At 38.2% G+C, this 23275-nt stretch overlaps 1 protein-coding gene across 1 annotated transcript in view; it reads right to left on the bottom strand.

Moving 5' to 3' along the window:
• The window catches only part of PIGK (phosphatidylinositol glycan anchor biosynthesis class K), a 64483-nt gene continuing 41208 nt past the window's right edge, over nt 1-23275 (bottom strand). Inside the window, exons 10-11 of the mRNA XM_086841416.1 lie at nt 22419-22494; nt 1-614 (exon numbers count right to left, since the gene is read on the bottom strand). Coding sequence (XP_086697542.1) covers nt 498-614; nt 22419-22494 — 193 coding nt within the window. The 3' untranslated portion in view covers nt 1-497. The remainder of the gene's footprint in view (nt 615-22418; nt 22495-23275) is intronic.

Here is a 23275-nt window from a genome sequence, read left to right as displayed (position 1 = left end):
TATATTCCAGAGTATTTTTATTTTTGTGAAGAAAGATTTCAATATGCCATGCCAAAGTCTGCAAAGTGGATTAAGTTTTTATAGACAAAATGACATCTTACATAGCATTCTCCACAATGTCCAGTTCTTTAGTAATGGGTGACTTCTAAGATTTACTTTGAAGTACGGTGGAAAGAATTTTACAATCTAGAAAAAAACACAGCAATCCTGTTATTTGGTTTAGGTCCTGCCCTTTTTAAAGTTTAACCAGAAAGAAAAAATGCTCAGAAAAGCATTAAAATATGTTCAAATCAAGACAAAGTGAACTAACAGTAACATTAAAACCATTTGTTAGAATCTTTCCAGAAAAAGTGGCACAAGAGATGGCTTCAAAAGAACCTTTAGAAGTGGGATGTCAACACAGTGTTTCAACACAACCATAATCCACATGCAGAGAACACAGGTGATACCCATGAACCCAAAGTAGCAGCCAATGCAAGTAGCTTGTTTGCTCCAGTTCAGAAGACATGTTTCATGTGCTTGATTCCGTATGTTTTGAAGAAAACCATGATGATCAATGCCCAGAGTCCTAAAATAAACCCCCCAGGAGGATGCCAATCCTTTTGTTTTGGTTTCTGGAAAAAAAAAGAAAAAAAGAGAAAAAGAAAATTATACTTAGTTCTCACAATAAGTAATGCACTGTGATTATCAAGTGCAAAAAAATAATCCTTGCAGTACAACAAAATACCAATAAATTGTATTTCTTCATGAAATAGAAGCATCTTTGTGATGTGATGGGGAGGGTAATGGGAGACAATTTGCCACTCAGGCAGGGAGGATAAGTACCACAGAAAGGCCACTGGAACTGTGCCCTGAGACACCACTTTCCCTGTGTGTATTGGTATCGTGGGACATGTTCCAAGTCATTTGTTCGGACAGATTTTCTTATATTTGGTCTCATGTTAATACAAGAGAAGAATTCTGTAAGTATGAAAAACAGCTTCTGCAAGTGAAAATGTGAAAGAGACTTGTTTCTCCACTACCTGTTTTCTACAGCTGCTTTTGTACTCAGAATTATGTGAATAAACAGATATCTGACCACATAACAAGAGAAGACTCATCATTACAGCAGTCTCATAAAACAAAATAGGATTTCTTTCAATGTCAATCACATTTCCCAAGGGCCTCATTGAGTCTGCCTTTCCCTAATGTAGAAATATATTCTGCAATTCAAACTTCTGTCCCTCTTCAACAAATTTTTCATCTTCAATAAAATGTCATACCCTGCAATTGAAGGCCTTTTCTGTCTCACACATAGCAGCTAGACAAGATAAAACTTGCCTGTCTTCTTCCTTCCCTTATTAAACCAGAAATTCAGATGCTCTACAGTCAAAGAATAGAGAAATAGATTATAGAAGATAAAAGCTTCCATGTACCCCAAGATCTGTCTTTGGGGCTAAAAATAAGGTGACTATATGAATGCAAAATTTTAGTTAAGACCATCATGACAAAAGTAGCAGAATTATAGTATTTAGGAGCATAACTCAGTCCCTCAGGCCTGTGCCTCCTCTTGCCATAGCAGGTATGGTTTACAGATCTAGGCAGACAGGGATGATTTACTATTACAAAAATAAATCCTGAAGCGCTTGCTGAGATTTTTATTCCTTCCTTGCTGAAAGATTTGCACCATTTTGTCCTTGTGCAGAACGAGACACTAGGGGCACAGACCATTTTGCTTTTGTTACATTTAAGTCAAATTTAAAATTCTCTTTCTGCCAAATGAATAACTGCTACAGAAGATGTTGCTGGTTTAATTTCAGCATCAATCCACACAGAGAAGCTTGCTGTTTTCTGCTAAACGTACCAGGGAGGCTGGTGAACTTTAATGCAAGAAGGAACAGTTTGCACTGTCTGTTCTTTCAAAACAGCTTTCCTATCAACACACAAACAACGTTTGTTGATTGCTCAGCTCCCACTTTATAAACCACACATTCTTAGCTTCAGGATTTTTCTCTAAGTACTGTGCCTGCAATTAAAAAGTAGAACAAATAGTCACATCACCTGAGACACCCAAAGAACTTGGCAGTCTGAAATATTAATGATTTTACTCTGATACAGGAATCGCAAAACCAGCATTATAATTTACATCAAGCACAACAAAACCAAAGATGTGAGCAGAGCAGGTGTCTCTGTATGCAAACCACTGAATTCCCTGAGCAGCACTCGTCAGCTGCATCGTGTGCTGTTGGTGATCTGCCACCTCGCTGATATTCACAACTGCACATCTCCACATAAGCATCTCTGAAAATCAACTCTGCCTGTTCAAAAGGCTGCCAGCACACCTCGCTTCTGAGAGTAACAGCACATGACACTTCTCCACACAAAGGGACTTTCTTGTTTAAATCTTCCTAATTAACCCGTAACTTCGTATGCATATTGCAGTGCCTGTTCCATCAATCTCTTTGTACTATCAATCTTTCCCTTCTTGGATCTCTGACAAGTATCTTACCACAAAGTGGCACCTGACCCTTCAAGACAAATGACTTCAATTTGCAGCCAGTGACACTAAAAGCCTCTCTTTCCTATTTTGTATAGAACACGTAATTTAATTTCTTTAAAGAATTTATATGAATAAATATTTATAAGGTGATCTATGAGTATGGTTTCACATTTTGTCATGTCTTGTACTGAAGTCTCCATGGAATCGTGCAAGGGAAGAGAGGCCAGTGCAGCTGTGGCTCTGCACTGGGAAATCAAGGACAATATATAGTCAGTTTAAAGTCATGGGATGCAATGTTAAAATGTAAAGGATTAAAACCATGAAGGCATGACAAAAATTATATGAGGCTGTACAAGATCTACACACTCAGTAATCTTAAAAATAAATTATCCTAATAAGAAAGATTTACAGACCCAGAGACTGATATCTACACATCAATATTAAACCACTATAAAAGGGCAAAAATATGCAACTCTGTTGAATATCTGTAAGTCAATATCTCTAAATGGTTAATCGAGCACAAAATCATACTGAAATAGGCCAGTATTTTCCATGAGGACATCAAAACCTTATGAATATCTAAAGTGGGATTACAGAGATTCACATTTAAACCTACAAAGTATACCTGCAAGAGCTGAAATACCTAATTTCATTTAAATTAACTCACTCATAGATTCCCAAGACAGTTCAGCACTAGATTAAAAATATAATTAGTTGTCAAACTAACAAGTTCATCTTTCCAAAATCCTAACCAATACAACACAGAAAGCATCCCTAACAAAACTCTGCCTAGGTGGGCAGGTCAGCTCAGCAGCAGTGCTGGAGTTCCTTTACAAAAAGCTGCTTTTGGCAGCTGTGCATGGCCCCACCTGCACGGGCCATGGAGGCACAGCTCCCACGGCCTGTGCCAGCGAGCTGTGCTTGTCCCAGGGGCTGGCAGGGTGCTGCAGCTGTACCTGCAGAGCCAACACTCCTTCCCCTGCAGCGCCGGGCAGCCCAGCGCTGCCGCTGCCCGTGCCGGTCACAGCGGCACTGCCCGAGCTGGCCCAGCCAAGGAGGGATGGATGCCCCCCAAAAACACCAGGTGTCTCACCCAAGCTGCTGCAGAAGCTGCTGTGGCTGTTTGGTGTAGGCAAAAGGGGAAGAGCCACAGAAATTTCTCTTAATGGGAAAGACTATTATGTCACACTATTGGGAATGGCAAGAAGCACGACACAGATCTCTTGTGTGTTGAACAGGAGAGCGAGGTTTATTACCTCAGATCTTTTATAGACCAATATGTGAAAAGTACAGAAAAGAAAACTCTTATTGGTTAGTGAACTAACACATCACCATCATTGGTCAGTGGGATACACCACCCCTCGACCTTCTCTTGCAAGAAAACAAGAAACTGACAAACAACATCTGCAAGGCTGTTTTCTACCTCTGAGGATTGTTTTAATTCCTCCTCATGATTTCCCAGGCCACTTTCTCAGGCAAGACTGAGAAATTTATGCGGCCTGCTTTTCCAAAGGCACTGTGCTCCCTGCTTTTGCTCATGTTTAGCATCCATACTATTATAGTAAGAAAGAATCCACTGTAATAGCAAATGAAAATCCTTTTTAGATCCACATACTGGATAAAGGTTTAAAAAAGCCAGAACTTCTTTCTATGCTTATACCAGTTCTGTGGCCACAAGCCTAGATAAACGATCTCTTTCTATCAATTTTAGGACTGATCAGAAAGCATTAATGTAAGTAAAGTTTTTCACAGATTCAAAAAAAAAAAAAATAAAATTCAACAGTTCTCCTATGACTATTGCCTAGTTCAGAGTCTTATTTCAGAAAATTTCTGTGAGTTTCTACACATCAGGCATTTTCTCACTCACAAGAAAATGCTAAATGGACCAAAACCATGTTCAGTGTCACAGTATTTTGATCTGGAATTTATTATCTATCACTATTATGTTCCAAATTGGTGTGAGAATGTGTACTACAGACTGGTTGCACTACCTACAAATTACACAAAACTTGTTCATATTTGGGACTGCTCTGGAGGAGCAGAGGCAACACTCTTTTTTCTCAAGTTATTCTGAATTTCACTGTAGTACCCACCTAAGAACTGCTTCTGTAACCATATTTAGGTACAGTGATTTACACCACAACACAATGCCATTACAAACACCCTCTTGATTCCTACAATAATGGCAGTAACACATAGGTGAAATGCATGTTCAGAATCTGTCATGAACAAATACATTTAGCAGCTTAAGGACTGGTCATTATGGAATTGCTGGAGATTTCAAATTAAAAAGACAGGTAGCTAAGCAACAGCAAGCTTCCTCCTGTGAACAGTGTTTTGCTGTACGCTCTCTAGTTCTGCTAGACTCATTATCCTGTGGAACTTAAAAACAGTTAACAGAGAGTTGCTCCAAGTACTGTAATTAAGGAGAGGATAAAACAGTGTCTTTTCAAACTGGATGGGTCTATAGGGACCCAAATGGGAAGTATCCAAGACTTTCAATGAAGGTGTTTCATAAAACACGCAATACATGTTACTCCAATTAAAATGAGCGTTATGAAAAAAATAATTTTAAAAAGCTGAAGTGCTAATTAGGGGAAGAATGGTTTAATTTTAAAATGTTACATCACAACAGAAATAAGATTTAAAACATCACATAGTAACATTTCATGTGGATAACTTATAGATAAGGATAGTGTTTTCCACACTGTATTATAATATCCAACAGTCTTCAAGCAGAACTCTTTCTTAGTGTTCTCAATAAGCACAAAAATATTGGTACAGTAAGCTCTGGTTAAACTCACAATCCACATCTTAATATTGGCAGCACAGAAAGCCAAGCAAACAGACAGGAATTAAGCAATTCCCAAAATACAACAGGGATACACAGATTCTTCAATCTCCTCCAGTACCTTTTTCCAAAGAGGGCTTTAAGAAAGGGTGCAAAAGCTTAGAAATGAATGTGCACATCATCCTTGTTGTAGGGTCTGCTCTCCCCACAACCTGGGGCAGATGATGTGTGTTTGTAGCAGGAGTGCAAAACATCCCTGTGCAACTGCACAAAAATAACACATCAGAAGTGCTGTGTGCCAGCGAGTCCATTAAAGTGGCAGCTATTGGATTTCAAATTAATCCCTGCTTAATTCTCACTGCACTTTCAGTGCTGAGTGTCCTAGCCCCAATTTTGGCCTATTTATTGCAGCACACATGGAATAAAACATCCGAGGCTTCTGGGACTGCCTGCAGACAGCAGCAGCTCCAGCCAGGGGAGAGGTTGTGCACATCCTCTGTGGGCTTCTCCACCTCCCCTAGTCCTGGGGCCAGCAGCACTCACAGGGAAGGGAAACACACTTGTCTGTGCAGTGCTTGCCCTCACTGGGGTGAATTTCATGTATTTTTTGGGGTGAATTTCCAAATGTTCTTCTTGGTCATTCTCCATTTAAATGAATGTTTCTTTTTCCTTCCACTGCGTACCAAAGGTTTTCTTTCTTGTTCCTCAAGGTACCAAATTTTATGTGAGGCTCTGTTGTAAAGACCAGTATAGAAATCTGAAAATAAAATTCACCTCTCAAAATAGTTCTTTGAAATTCAAGGTGAACCACAAATCCAAAACTGGAACAATCCACCTGCTCCACATCTAAGAAAACTGATCTCAAACTGACAGAAATTCATTGGAAAAGCTGGATTCTGCTACACAGTGCACTGTGCCAAGAGCATGCTATGTATTTCCTAGAGGCACTCCAACAACTTGGGTTTACTTGCAATTTAGAATTTCAAACTGGGTAATCCTTTCAATTCTTACAACAAAGCACAAAACAAAGTTTATTTTCAGAATGAATTTATATGTATCATAAACAAATCACAGCATAAAGTACGTCCTCAAAGCTTTCAGTGAAAATCTGCACTCCTAATTTGTCAGGTACAGTTTGGATTTTGGGGTCCTCACAGGGGAGTGGGGAAATCAAACAACTCCAGCCATCAAGTAATAGCTTAATCCTTTCTGTGCCCACAGCAAGATTAAAGTCATAAAAGAATTCCAGCATAAACGGTGCCTGTTAATCTGAAAAACAATTTGAAGTACTTTTGTCTAATCTCCCTGTTTGTATTTATTAACCACAGTGCCATGATTACTGATATCTACAATATTAATAAAATAATGAAGAAAGTTCGTTCATCAACAACAAAAATTCACAAAGAGTACGGGAAAAATCAGCAGCTAAACTAAATTAACATCAGTAGCAACAACTGCATTTTAATATTTACTTTGTATAATCATTGTAACAGGAACAATACTTTTATGATAGCTTTACTTTTTTCATTTCCTTCTAAAATTCATAATCTTTAAGGGCTTTTTAAAAATGAGCTTCTACTTATTACTGCCTACTTTCAGCGTTATTTCTTAGCATTTCACAGCACTGTAAAGTGCTTTTAGTGGTTAACAATTATTCACTAATCTTCCAACCTGTGGTACAGTATGTAATTTACAATTCTAACCAAAGGGAGTCTTGCCAGCACCTGGGACCCAGGGCAGCTGAATTCCCAGATAAGTCAGTGCTCAGGTGAGTGATGCCCACCCAGCAAACACAACAGGGATTGCACCAGGGGACTCCAAACGCAGGTGTGGGATTTGGCACAGCCAGAAAGAACACACAGAGACCATTCCTACCTGTCCTCAACAGCCTGGCACAGACAGAGCTCTCACCTGCTCTGCTGACACTGAGCTACATATTGGAATTCACAAATGCTTTAGAGAGGAAATGAGAAAAGTCAGATTAGGTTGTATTTAGGAAAAAAAAAAGTGCAACTGCATCTATTTAAGGTATGCTAAGCAAATTGTTCTTTATATTTTAATCAAATTCATAGCCATAAATGAAGCCATGATCATGATTTTCCACAAAAGGACACCTAAGTCGACAGCAAATATATGAATTACATTTGCAAACACAAAGGTTCATGCCAACTGAAGCTTGCAAAAATACCAGGTGAGCAGTTTAATTAAGTAGACTTGTTATTCAAAACTCAGTCACCACTACTTAGAGAAGCATGCTCCTTTTTTAATATGTTTAAATTTAATTAATTTAAACAAGAGGAGGATTATTAGCAAAAACAAGACTAAGGGCAAGAATTTAGTGCTCAGTGTCACACCACAAATGAAAAGATAAACTCACTGGGGTCCTTACAATGGAGGGAGTCAGAAAATGACAAAAACACACACTGGTGAGGCAGACCTCAGCAGATAGAAACCTCTAAAAATCATCAGATACAAAAGCAACTCCCTGCTTCTGAAACTTTGGGTTAAGCAGACAGAGACAGCAGAGAACAAAGGAGGTGAAGGCTACTAGAGGGACAAGAATATTTTGTATTCACAAAAATACAGTAGTGTAAATAGGGCCAAGCTGTTCTCAGTGCACTACTTTTCCAAGCATCCACTGCTCACCTTTCCCTGGGAAAAGATTATCTCAGTCTTCTACTGTGCAGATCTTGTTCACATAAATGCAACACTGCACTGCCAGTGGCATCAGACAGAGCCAACCTCTCAGCTCTGCAGAGCCAAGGCCCCCACACAGGGGCACCTGCACTCACGGCTCTGTTTTACCTGGATCATTATTCCAAGCATCAGCCTCATCCAGCCCAGCCCTTCCGAGGAGCACAGCACTTCTTCTTCCTCCTAGGAACTCTGACTTGGATTTCCCTTAGCATCTCTCTGAACCACAAGGTGACTCCACTCAAATGCTTTCAAACCAGTTCTTAAAAGGAAGATTTTATTCCTAACCTTACCAAATTAATTGTATGCTTAGAATTTTCATTTTGAAGTGTAATCTTGATAATTCAAATTCAAGCAAAGATTTTATTCTGTTTATATAGAGAAACCATGATGTTAATAAATTATTATGCTATTTCTTTCTAAGTAGTAGTGATAGTTCCAATCACACTTTTTTCCTGCACGTCCTGTAAGCATCTATTCATTTACTGCCAGGTGACAGATTGTATTAACAACAGATGTTAGACTGCATTAGTTCTCATACCCAGTATGCCATATTGAGTACAAGATTTAATCAAATACTTCAACAGCTACATTTGAAATCCAAATAAGTATTCCTTATACACATGGTTTTTAATGTCCATTTCTCCAATCTCTACAGCTATAATTTAAAATCTTCTCCGTTACCCTAAGCTCTGTGCTGCATTATATGCATGTGCAGTAAAGCTCCACGTTTGCTAGCTCCAGCTTGTGCAGCTTGAAACAGCATTACACTGAAGAGGCAGGCATGACAAAATGAATGGAGGGAGAGGCAGGGCTGAGGCAAAAGATGCCTTCACACTTACAAGAACAAGATCAAGTATGGCTGTACTTTTACTGCAATACATTTTGATTTTCAGTGAGACACCAGTGAATAACAGCTGCTGACATGCTGGTTTGTTCCCCACCACCAGCCAGCTTTAGAAGGTGATTCTGTGTTCAGTAGTTTTGTACTCATAAGCCAAACAAGTGTTTTTGTTGTATGTACTCTCTTACGGAATCAGGAAAAGAGGAAAAGAAGAAAGACCTGTTCTGAAATATCAACCAAAGCTGCTATAGAAAACAAATAATAAAACATGGACAGGGAAATCATGCAGGCATTTATTTATGTACTTTATATATAAATTTATTATATATTAAATAAATAAATATTATTTATTATATATATTTTAGTGGCTGCACATAATTACACCTACACAAAAAAGCCATTTCTGTTACACTCAGTATGTCAAAGGACAAGCAGTCCCAGAGAGCAGATCCATTCCTGCACAGGGTTTTTGTAGGCATTAAGAAAGAACAGTAGATTTATGGTATCATAAATAATCACTGTTCCCACGTGAGATTTGCATGACAGAGGTCACCAGTCCAATACTATGTGGGGCTCACAAAGAGCATCTTCCTGGAAGAATGGATGAGTGGAGCTGAGGACACACCCTCCCAGACCACCACATGTAACACCTACAGAATCAACAGCTTCCAAAAGGGTCTTTAAAAAGGATGAAACCACACATGGTTTTATCTAGGGGCAAACTGGTTGCACTTTTTCTGCCTCCATCTACCCTAACCACAGGTTACTGCTCTACTGCCCTGCTGTCATTCAGTCCCCTCTAAGCACCACTCATCACCCATTTGTTGGCCATGTATTTGTAGATGGGCTTTCCTGTTAAGCACTCCTGAAAAGAACGAAATCACTGGCTACTTCACACAAACACCCATCATTTCAGAAGGAAACACTTGCACAAGGCTGAATCACAACCCCATGCAAAGGATTTGCACAGGAAGGACAATGCAAGATGCTGCCTTGACTGTCCAACAGTATGAACACAACTGCACCATTACCAGCCTTCATTCATTTACCCTTTCCATTCATTCTTCAAATGGAAATGATTTCATCAAATTTCAACCCTCTGAATTATTTAGGAAAACAATTCTAGACAGAGCACTAGAGAGCAGTCTGCCAATATCTCTGTCTGTGGCCATTCATCAGTCCTGTCAAGAGCTCGTGAGTTACATTTCTGTGCTCCTCACAGCATGCTACTGAAGAGTAAACAAAACATAATTAACTTAACACAAAAAAATCACCAATAACACCTAGGATTACATGGTTAAGTGGGATAAATGTGTGAATATATTTGGAGCTAACAGTGACTTCCCCTGAGGAAAAGTGTTCAGAAAGGTATTTGCTGTCACAGCACTGCAAAATACATCAAGATTGATAACATTTATATTTTTTTTCCTTATCAATGTGAACTTATTGGTAACAGCTACTTTTTATGCTGCATAAGCTCAGAAGAAATGCAGTGGATAGAAGAAAAAAATCTAACAAAACTCCTACCGCTAATTTTACTACTCACGGGAATACCATTTAAATAAACACTGTCTATCAGGGAAGCTTTCATGGGTAAACAATAAAAAAGTAATGATTAATAAGCACTGTACAAGGTTATGCAAGAAATGAAAATGTTACACAACACTGAACAGACATCAGAAAATGGAATTAAATCTTGCATCTTGGACAATGTACTATAAAATACTTCAGTAATCTGCTTTATATAGGACGGTCCTGATCCTGCCTGTATTTAGTGACAGGTAACACAAACTGGGTCAAAAATTTAGTCTTACACTCAAATTACACACACCAATATTGTGGAACATTAAGCAATAAAATAAGAATAAAGACTAAGAAATACATTTCCCTTTGCCTAAAGATCTTACAGCATCCTCTCCTTTCCTCTACCCAACACATATCCATGCTCACACTTGGCTGTCTTAATCCTGCCATTATTATTCCAGGGACACAAACACAACCCATCAGAAACCAGAGATCTCATTTAACAGCCACAGTGGCTGCTGACCCTCCTCTCCAGCCTCATCTCACCAAAGCTGCATGACCAACAGTGTACTCTTAGTCAGGTAATTCCCAAACACAGCTTTGGGGAGAGAAGGGCTAAGGAACGATCAGGCCCCTCTCAGGTTTGTGTGAAGAGACACTGGAAGTGGGTTTTGACAGAAGCCGTTCAGCAGCCCCAGAAAAGTGCTGAAGCAGGATGTGCCTCACTCCTGCAATACAGCAAATCTCTGTCCTTTCACCAGTTTCTACTGCTGACAAAGCCAGAAAAAAAAAACTCAACAAGTTGGGCATAATTTGGGGATGCCAAAGGCAGCATTTTCATAGCCCAAACAGGCTTCTGCAGAAAAATCAGCTGCAAGCCAGGAAGGGGCCCTTCCTCTGCATTTAAAAACCAGTGTCTTACTAATCAGTGGCCTCTAAGGAGCATTGCTTACTTTACATTTGCCAGTAAATCTCATTCCAAATGCAAAGCCTGGTCCACCAAAGATTCCTCCTATGGAACAGCAAAACTGATCACCAAAATAAAAGTAATTCTGGAACAGTATTCCTGCTCTTAATACTCTATCAATACCTATATCAATACTCTATTTCAAAAGAAAAAGAGATTTAATTTACCATTAAAAGGATTTGATAAATCACTCTTCTGTTACCTAGGGAAGTCCTAAAATTTGTTTTAGGTCAACCATAAATTTTGAATTTAACCATACTTTTTGAATTTGTTTAAAATTTGAATTGCTACATTACAGCAATTTATTGGTTGGTCTGATATAGACAAGATTCATATTTTTTTAATTTAAGATTAAAAAAAATAAATGTAGCAGTAGCTCTTCATTCCATGATATCTTCAGCTTTTACTATATATTAAAAGACAATGAATAATTTCTTCTAAATGCAGATTTATAATGCTACTGTTCATAATAGTAGTAATAATCATAATCATAATAATAAACATGATAGTCTATACAAACCCAAAATTCTACTGCTAGAAATTATGCTTTCTCACTAAGGTTTTTGTGGCTTAATTGTCTTCTTGTAACATTGATATCTGGTACTTGGATGTAATTAAGAATAGGGGAACCATTCCTAGAGTACTATTCCAATCCATTAGGTAGGTTTTCTCACTATAATATGGAAATTTGCATCTACTTAATTAGCACACCTACTTCTTCCATGCCTAAGTGCACCTAAGCTGTGTTGTATGATGGCCCAAGGAAAGGAAAAAGAAACCACAACACATCAATTATGCCTCCACTCAGTTGTACAACTATTTTAAAATGTGTGAACAGTTAAGACAAAATTGAAAAATTACCATAATAGGCTTTTGACACTTCCCCGCTTAAGCAAAAATTAATTCTAACTCCCTGTTTTTATGCAAAGCCTTTATAATTTCTCTAATCTCAAGTTCCCACGAGAGAGAACACAATTCTTTCAAGTACAAGTATGTGAGGCTTGGCATCTTCTCTTTTTAGTTATGCAGTTTATTTGATGGAAGTCTAAACCGCTAAGCCTCCCTTTGTGCTTAATATAAGCCATCCTCAGTGGAAATACAAGTTAATTTAAGTAAAATGAAGTTTTAGGAAGGATGCATTCTCTTGCACAGAAAGCCTCACTAAATCAAAGCTTTTTTAAATGCAGCATCTGTTTCCTGAATTGCTCTAGAACCTGTAATAAAAATAAACTAAAAAGAAGAAAAATTTTTAAAAGGTACTTTTACATATAAAACATCATAAACATAAAAAAAGACAAATGGAGCAGCTTACTTCTCATTTTACTCTGCTTTGCAGCCTCACCTTGTATTGTGCATGAAGACACTCTTGCAATATAATGAATTAGCACATTTTAAGCATCACCTGTTTTATTAATGGTGACTATTATTAAAAGCTACTGCTCGTGCATCAGCTGTATTGTATTGCTGGGATGCACTGCCATGCACACTGAGCTGTGCAGACCACATCCCAGGTTCACAGTTATTCCACAGCACTGCTTAGCCCTGAAACACACCTGAAGTATTTGTACATCACACACTTTGCTTCAGCAGCACAGGGCCTGTTCTGATGCCTACAAACCTATTAAGGTCACAGCCAGCTTGTGCAGATATTTAGTCTATTCCCATGAGAGGCAGAGGTATATTATTTGCATACCATTATGTACTGAAAAACCTTTTCAGTTATCCCCAATGGAGAAAACTCACCTCACTGCCCTAAATAGCATTCACTTTTCCAATATTTGAAGGAACAGCAAGTAAATGGGACCCAATGCAGACAAATCCAAAAATACTCAGAATATCCATGAATTTCGACTTATAAATAACAAATGTGAATGAATGCAGACCAATACATCACATAAAAATATCATGGAACCAAGGAATGATGAGAAAAGTGAATTATATACTTAAGAGAGGACTAAAATGTTGAGAGTGAAAATGGCTGAAGAGATAATTTTAAGAAAAAAGCTGACATTAGCCAAGCTTATTATGACCAAAAAGGAGAGCAAAAAGTCTCAAAGCACAGAACTCACTTAAAAACAGCCTCCTTACATTTGCAGTGACAGCAGCAGTTCTAATATCATCTGCCCCAAACAAAGTGAGAGAGCTATTGATATTTTACCTATAGCAGGGTGCAACAGTTCACATGATGTCACTAACTGGGACCCATGGGACCTATACATGTTGGTTCTTCAGTACCAGCTGCAATACTGTGAATGTCTGCTGTAATTACAAATATGTTCTAACATGCCCTAATTGTCCTCCTTGCTTTTATTCCACCTATAATTATGACATTTTGAATAAACATCTCTCAGCCTCTGCTCAAACTCTTTTTCTACTTATTTTTCCTGATGTCAATACAGCCCCAAAGAAGGGAGAATATAAATAAAGTATCAGTGTGCTTTGTGCAGAAAGTCAGATGAGATTAACATAATGGTCCTTTACAGCCTTAGTCTGCAAATCAGAACCTCTCGCTGTTAACCTTGGTTTGCTTTTTGCCAACCTGCTATGTGAAGTTTACTTCAAGCTGTAAGCATTTTTGAACCTGTCAGGTTCTGTAAAGCTCTGAGCACAGATGAAGCACAATAGAAACAGCAACCATCCCCTTGTAATCACAGCTGTGAGCAGGTCCTGAAGAACAACAAAAGGGGATCATGGCACAATCAGTCCCATGCCAAAACAAAGACACAGAAACATCAATAGTGCATATTGAAAGGTTTGTGCACACAGGATCTTCAAACACATGGCTGTTTCAGCTTAAAAGAAGCAAATCAATTTTTTGAATATAAGGAATATAATAATTTTTTGAGTCCATGGCCATACTGTTGCTACCGACCCTTGAAATGCAGTTATTTGAAGTTCATGTAAGTAAACCCCAGAGATCTACAGCACTCTATAAAGCCTGTCATGTTACAGTCATTTCCTGAACATCTTCCTTCATTTTACATCTTAAATAGTGCTTATTAAAAAGAAACGGTTACAGGAATTACCTCTTAAAGAAGCTGCAAATCCAGTGCAGCACCTCTAACAATTATAGCTACTATAGAGCCAGGGTATCTTTTCATATATTTTTTAATAGTACATCTGACAATTCTATATGCTGTGGGTATGAAACTGATGTCTCATAATCCTCAAAATGGATGAGGCTACAGTCACATATAAAGCCTTATATTAGCAGTGTTCTCAAGGGCAAACTGAGCACTCCCATGATATACATAAAGCCTCAAATTTATTTCCATTTTAACTTTCCACAGTAACAGCTATTTTTACTCTCATCTGCTCATGAGAAATCTAAACAAAAACTTTCAGAAATGCAAGTACACTTTATCAGTTTTAGCTGATAGTACCTATCCTAGCTGGCTTTAGAAATTCTGTAATCACATACCCAGCCAGGATGAAAAATGCCTTTTTTTTTTTTTTTAAGCAGTAAAACCAGTGCTGTGCTTAATGAGCACAGGACTCTACCAGGACTGGTGAGAGTGGCCACTTGAGGGGCAGCCCCTTAAACTGCTCTAAGCTGTCTGTCAAACTCATCTCCCATCCTGTGCCAAAGCAGAACAGAGATAAAATGCCAATCTGGACATGTCAGGGTTTCACAGGCTGGGAAAGAGAAAAGAGATATGACCTCCAAGAAATGACAGATCAGAGTTAAACTTCTTTGTCCAAATTGCAGGATCTGGACAGCCTAAAACAGTTATTCTGAAAACACTGCATCAGTTGCAGCCACGCCTGCTACTGCAACTCCCAGAGGAGGAGACTGCTTTTGAGGGAGAGCACAGCCTGGGGGTTACTGTCACCTTGCTGGGAGCCATTTCTGTGAAGAGGGGATAAAGTCACATTCCAAGACGTGACAGCAGAGACTGGATTCTACTGATGCCCAGAGCTCATAATGAGCATGCACGTCAAGCAGAACATTTTGATAACTGCTCAATGAACTGTTCTTAATAGTGTATAAGAGGAAAAACAGGTCTTTTCTTATTGCTTTTAAAATACACTTTGGTTTCAGTTTTAAAAAATGCAAAGAAGGAGGTAAAGTTGCATGCTTTAATGCATTAACAGGGAAGTAAAGGTGGAGCATGCATGCAACAGTTCTGGCAAGAAGAAGCTCCCAAACACCATCTCAGACATCTCTGGGATACTGGAACAAGTAAAATATCCCCTTCCTGGCTTACAGAAAATGTTCAGTGTGGTATTTCTAGTATGAAACGGTTAAGAACAAGAACTGCACAACTGAATGTTCAGGTTCCTCATGCAAGATACCTTTCAATACATTTAGTTATTCAATCCATTGTATTCAGCTATAATTGGAAAAATCTAATACTACATTCAGCTCCCCTGTAATGCTTGGTCAGCAACAAAAAGCACTCATGGTTCTTTTCTGGCTCTGCTGAGCAGCGTTGTGTGCAGACAAAGGAAGTGCTCCCCATGCATTAATACTTTGGCACTCCAGCCCTACAGAAATGAAGTTCCCCATAATTGCTGCTAAATTTTTAAGATTTAGGGAACAGCATTTGAAAGAAAAACAATTCTAAGATATTTATCTTTATTCTGTCTTGAAGACTAAGAAGAGATTCCATGTAATATTTCAACAACAAAGAGATAAACCAGCAGAACTTCCCTTGTGGTTGACAAACAGTAAAATAATGGTCCTGGGCAGGCAGAGAGTGATCACCCACAAGAGTCTTTTAATGGGAAGATGGAAGAGAAGGGACTGCTTTACTGTATCTCTGCTTCCAAGAGGGAAGATCATGATCAGATGAAAAATATAACAAAACAGAAGCAGCTGTGTCTAGTCAGTAAAAATAAATGATCAGTAATTTATGGTAACTCCACATCATGGTATTCTGTGATTGGAAAAAACTGATGAAAAAAACAACAGCAAATTTTAAAAATTACATTTTCTCTATTTTACAAAAATATTATGCTGCACTCAGAAATGCTGTATTTCAGGAATGTCCTGAAATTTCATGTGGCTAATAAGCTATGTAATTTCTGAAGAAGAAAAGAAGAAAGACAACCTTAGTGTTTGTGTCAACTACTGGATTACATTTGAAGGTCCTGAGTACCATTCCTGACTCTGCCAGACGAAAAAAAAAAGCCTGAAAAATCTCTGGTTTAATGGTTTGCCAGTAAAAGATTGGTACCATCTATAACCAAGTCAAGACTGTGTTTGGTGATGTCTTGCAATGAGTCAGAGAAACAGGGGACTGTGCCATTCTTAATACATTAAATGACTCATACAAACATCAAGATTCTGCTACTCAACCTTTTAAATCAAACTTAGTATTAGAAGAAATCTTAGGGAGTGAACTTCAAAGCACCTATATGCACCAAGTAGCACAAGGTGCTGCCAGGAGTACCTCTACTGCTCTGAGACATATTTGGTTTGGTTGGCAGAAGTGTGCTGTAATAGCTCTTTTTCTTTTGGTCCATTGAACACTGAGTTTTCTACTAGGTAGCATTCAATTTAAAGAAGGCCCGAAAGATTTAAATAATATCTAACTAATGCAGCAGTAAGAGAAATTTGGTCCATATACTATTTACAATTAAGGGAAAAAGCAAGTTCTTATGTGCTGGATGACATCCAGTCATGATTCTACTTGAGACCACTTCTATTACAGTAATAAAATGTAGCCAAATGACCTCTAGGTTAAACAAATCACAAATGTATGTTTAATACAAAAAATAAATGGAAAAAACCCAAACATATTAGACACATTAATTTCTAACCCCATATATCCCAAGTGCCCTAGACAGAGAAAGGCTGGTTCAGCAGAAGGGGTACAGCACACATGGGTTCAGCTCTGCACAGAATGCCTGAGCCCCAAAAAACACTTCAGGTGAGCTGTTGAGGAAGAGGATGTCACCATATTTCCATGTCGTGCATCAGAAACAGCTTTTCTCACCTGCAGTCTGGACCAGGTGAGATGACAGGTGACATGTGGCAGGACAGGCTGCTGCTCTCCAGACTCTCCCATGGTAAGAGGACAATGCTGCCTTCAGCATGTTGCTCAGGACTGCAGTGGTCTGCAGAAAGCCTGACCAGGCAGGTGTCCTAGGGCAGGCTGATATGTCACAAGGCTTTCTGGTGGGAAGCCAAGTGATCTATTTTGTTAAAATAAAACTGGACTCTGAAGTCAGTGTACTTTTTAATATTTGGTATGAAAAATTCAATTTTCAATCATCCTGACAAAATCCATTTTTGACAAAGAAAAGCATCCCTGCCTGAGCATACCTGTGTCTGTGCTAGCAGGTGCAGCACAACTTGGACCTTTTGGTGAAAGGCTGTATTTTATCTCTGACATCATCCTGCTGAATACCATGACCAGAGTTCTAAAAAGCAAGCTATGCTTCAAAGTTATTTTCAAACACAGCTACATGAATGGATTTTCAAAGAATGTATAAATAGCTGTGTCTAAAACTTTACACATCGAACCTCAGACATCTAAGTATTACAAGTTGCTTTTGAACCTCTTAGTCTGTAAAGATACAGTAAAATGCAAGTATCACTTTATCAAAGTACTTCAAAATTTTTAATAAATTAATATTCATAAACAACTGTCATAAACTACTGTCTCCATCAAAAATAAAAATAAAAATCTGGGTTACTGTTGTGCTTTTAAACACCTTGCATACTTAACCAAAGTTCTGAACACCAATGGCTTTACAGAACATTTATAGGAACCAATACTCCACCGTCAGGACAGAAGCAGAATGGGAGTGAGGGGAACTCCTGAAAAGTATAAACTGCCAAAGGCAATGGGCAAGGCACCAGTGTGATCCCTGAATTTTAAAGTTATATTTTCAAGACTGTATCAGCATGTGATGGGTTACTTCTCATATTGAACGCTTCACAAAGATCGTAAGCCACATAAAACCACTTTAATTTAATGTTTCTGAAAACATTTTAAGTCTGAGAGCTAAAATTGTTGTGTTATAGATAATAAAAAGATACTTTAAAAAAAATCTATGCAACATAGTGTGTTGTATTTTCTCAATACTGTTTCAACAATTTCTGGCAAATGCTACTAAAGAAAACTTCTGCCAATTAAATCAGCATGATACCAGAATAACATCAACAAATGCAATAAACTAACAGCGCTCTACAATGTGAGAATTAGGCCCTGAGAATGAACAAAAAATTGATCTTCAAAGGAAAAGGATTTTATCTAGGGGAAGGGTGGGGTGGGTCATGGCTGCATGGTTACAGAAGCACAGAAATGATGGAAACAAAGGCCTTCCTGCAAAACTTACTGCAGAACTGCAACCCTGCAGCATTCTTTGATGGCCATCAGTCTGTGCATTTCTAACTCTGGAGATCTCCCTCCCATCATCTTTCACAAAGTTCCTACTGACTTTCCCTGTGGTGACTGCAGCCAGCACTCTCAGAGCAGACTGGATGTAGCAGCTCCCTAAGGCTCCCTGGGGCTGAGCTCAGCGCTCCCATGACCTGCTCGACATCTCCTCAATGGGTCAGCACAGCTTCCCAGGGAGCTCCTGAAACTACTGAAGGCATTTTCCACTGAGGCTTCTCATGGAGAGGCAACAGAAAAGCACAGGTTAAAACACCTACAAATCAAACAAACTTTTATCTCCAAAAGCTAACTCAATCTAATTTAATTGGATATTACATGTAACATTCCGCCCATGAAAATAATACCTAAAGAACTCCTTATTTTTAAGTAAATCTGCAACTGTAAACCATGTCAGATTTCAAGTAAACTGTGCAATTTCCACTACAGGTTGCAAGTCACTTTCCTGAAATACTATCCTGGTTTAACAGCATTTTCATTTATCTGCTTAATGGTTTGAAATGGACTAAAATAAGTATGCAAGTTGATTGTGGTCTGAATTTGCTGTTTCATTTTGTTTTCAATTATAACACCATCAGGAGATCTGGTGTGTTTATCTGCTGAAATGTGCCTTTCATCAATAAAACATTCTTCCATCAGTAAGACACCTGTAACAATTTAAGTCTCTTCAATATCCTAAATCCCGATTAGGCCAAATATGTTAACACACAGTGACATTCCAAGCACAAGCACTGGCACTGAAGTCAGCTACCTTTATTAAAATGACTTGCTGAACTGCAAGGCCAGCAATGAATATCATTTATGATAAATGGAAACAATCTTCTCAAATGCAGTTTTGCCCTGTTCTTCCACCAGACCTGCTTTGACTAAAGACAAGTGCAGAATTAAAGTAGTCTCTCCTTCTTCTCCGCTTCCTGGCTTTGGTTTTGGTTTTTTCTGACCTTATTCTAAGCAGCATAAACTTACTGTAAGTAGCAGCACTGTATGCATGGTTGTACAGAGAGAATCTCATTAAAAAGGTTGTCTCATGTGGGCATTACTCTGAAAGCTCAACTTTTACAAGTTTATATTAATGACTGCATTCCTTTACCAAGCACTAGAGGCTTTTTATTTCAGTTAAAAGCACAAAGAGCATTTTAGTAGTGTTCAGGAGAATAAATTTACAGTGAAAGTTGAACAATACTAGTGGCTATGTCAGCTAACAAATATAATTAAAATGTACTTTATACATTATACCAATTTAGGATACCTGTCCACCACTGTGAAATTTTAATGTATATTTATGCTATAAATACACAATACTGATGCTATTATGTATGTCTAGAGTATGTCTGTATCCATTTGGATACAGCATCATATCACCACAAATACTATTCACTGATTTTACTCCTGTCACTTTTTAGTTTCTTATAACTTCTTTCTTTTTCTTAGAGAAAAAAACCCAACCAATCTTGTTCATATAAACAAGGCCCCTGCACAACTTGTCCCAGTTGTGCCAGGTCCCTCAGAAAGGGTACAAGGGGTTCTCTGGAGAGCTAATTCAGCACGATGCTGCTGCAGTGATGCTCAGCTGCTTACAGACTCAACCAGGGCCTGGTGCCACACTCCCTGTCACCACAGCCTATTCATGGTCCTTTTCTTTGGCTTCTCTGCAAGACATTTGCAGTTCTGTTGGGTCTCTTCTGCTGCCTTGTGCAGACCCCAACTCTGTACTACTGGCAAGTAGCAAACAGATACAGGCACATAAACCCAGCTTTTTGCCTTTCCACAGCACAACATTCCATTGCAGTGTAACACACAGTAGCCAAATGAACACTCTGTGGTTATTACCCACCTAATGCTGTAAAAATATTGCTATGACATTTCGTCTGCTCGACCATTTTAAAGGTTAATTCTGTTTCCTATTTGAGATTTTCCTCTAGGTGAGCCATTCCATGCACTTTCTATTTACTGATTCCAAACAACCCCCAAACTGTTCCATTGCTCACTCTCACTGTTAAGAACATATTGACTGGCTGCCTGCTCTGCTGTTTAATTCATTTATGCAGAGAGTCAGGCATGAAGACAGAATTTTAAATGTGACATTTTCAGGCTGTTGGGTCATTTGAAGCTCTGACAACACCAGGGAGTTCCTGACATACAAACTGGTCCTGATTTCCAATCTTCCATGTTCTGAACACATCAGAAATTCTTCCCGAAGGTGCAGATTTCAGCCAAAAGTTTTAAAATCCCTTGTGTTTACAACATGCAGGAAAGGCTTGTACACTTTAAGGTTTTAAAACAAAGCTTGTGTTTCCTTTAAGGTAAAACCAGCACTGCCTGCAGCATGAGACTCAATGCTTTAAAACACTTATTGACAAAGGTATTTGGGAAGATCTAGGATAATAATTATTACACATGAGGTTGTTTACAAAATTCTATTAAGGGACTTAGTGGACTTTTATTTGTTCCTGCTGATCTTCAAGTGTTCAAAAACAGCTGAAACCACAGCTTTTTCTAACATTGCCTATCTGGTTTTGTGCTACTCTGAGCAGTACCAAGTTCCAGTTTTCAGTCTGGAAGTTTTCCTTATCTCAAGGCAGTGAATGGACTGCACCATTCTGCCTCACAGCATGAACTGTCATTATCTTCCCCAAATTTCAGGTCAATTTTTCAGAGCATACTTGATTACCTGAAAGATTCCATACGGCCAAGATACCATTAGGAAAACAGTAATGTGACCTGTTTGGTCCTGACTTCAGAAAACTATAGTTACTTGTCCCTGAAGCAGGACTTATATCTACGAAGTTTAACAATTATTTATTGTATTTTGAGAAAACTCCAAATGACTGCAACATCATAGGTCATTTTGCTTCCTTTAAGGCATCCCCAGGAAAGGGGATGCTGTCTCTCCAGTCATGTTTGACACAAGTTTCACGTATGTAATTTGGCCATAAGTTTTTCCACACAACAGGCAGAGACCTCTGTAGCTGACAGCAAAAAATGAGGAGACACCTGAAAGCAGACTGAGTACCTGATCTACCAGCAGGACGGATGGAAAACCAAGCCTTGAACTCTGAGAAAAGAGCAAGAAGGGAATATAGAATCTTATGCACAGACAAGATCTCTTCCTCCTCCTTGCCATGAACTGGGGAACACGTTACAATAAAAACTTCAGTTCCAGCTCGTATGTCCGCATCATCCCTCATTTGTTTACTTAAATCAATAGCACGGTATTGCATTTAAATAAAGACAGTTAGAAGGCACAATCTAGGAAAAATATGAACCTTTTTTTTTAATTGTGCAAAACAAAAAATAGAAAAAACTGTTCAAAGCAGGAAGTATGATGACGCTACTATAGTCTGAAATAAAAATTATGCTAATTCAGAATTGTATTAGGAGGAGAGATTGTTTTCCCTGCTTGACTCATCATGACAATTATTCCACAATAATGACTCCGTACTTTGGCTGCTTTTTCAGGAAGGTGAATATGATTTAGGTCAAGATGCAAATTCAGGTAAATTAATGGATTTTTTTCTTTTCTATCAGCAGACACACAACAATTTTAACAAGTAGCTCTGAAGTGTTAACCATGTCATACAGCAAGCATCTTTTCATTGCCATGTTCAGAATGAGACTTTTATAATTTAATAGTTGTCATCTGAACAAGAGTATCTTGCTTATACATACTTCCAGCATGAGGACATTAATTCTGTGTGACCTAGAAAAGCAGTTTAAGTATTACAGATGTTCTTTATTTTCAAAGGAATTTTTAAAATAGAAATACTTACCTGGTGTATTATCTGAGCTACAGGAAGTTGTTCAGCATATTTTAGTGGCTCTGTTGCCAACTCCTCCTCTGGAAACCTGGGAAGAAAAAAAGTTCACATTTGTTAAAGTTAGTATAATGTTTACCAAACTAAATTAATGAAATTAAGTGTTTCAGGATACTGTTTTTCTTAAGAGGAAGAAAAAGTGTATTTTATGACAGTAACAGAATGTATTTCTCATAAAGTTGAGTGAAAGAAATAATTTATAGCAAATAGAAATGTCCGTAATATTGTGCATTTTTTCCCTGACATAAAGCACAAATTTAGCAGCAGAAACCTAAGAAAACCTTTAAATTTTCTTTTAGGTGAACAAGGACTGGTGAAAGCTGGATTGAAATCCCCATGGAAAAAAAGTCTTATGCATTTACAGAGCAGATTCAGCACTGTTAACAATACAAGCTTCTTCACTCAGTCCTGCCAACATAATTCAAATATGACCATCTCAAAAGGCAGGAGGAATTATTCACCACTTCCCATTTTTGCTGCAAGTGCACAGCAGCGTTTAGATGTGGTAGAAGCTCACCACCACAAATATTCATGCATTTGCCAGCACAGCAGTGTGTACTCCTGGTTACCAAAAAGCTAGTGTGAAGATTAAAAAAAAAAAAAAAAAAAAATAAATAAATAAAAAAAAAGAAGTGAAGTGAATACTTCACAAAGAATATACATCATAACCCTTTAACCTTTGAATAAACTGTGGTTGCAGCTGAAAAACCGGAATTCATAAACAATCTCTTAAAAGAATATTTAAATGATAGTAAATTAATATGAAAGCATGTTTTAAACCCTTCAACCATGCTGCTTTCATCTACTGGAAC

The sequence above is a fragment of the Cyanistes caeruleus genome, chromosome 9 (assembly GCF_971803275.1).
Source record: "Cyanistes caeruleus chromosome 9, bCyaCae1.hap1.1, whole genome shotgun sequence".
NCBI lineage: Eukaryota > Metazoa > Chordata > Aves > Passeriformes > Paridae > Cyanistes > Cyanistes caeruleus.
This window is presented reverse-complemented; position numbering and strand designations above follow the sequence as displayed.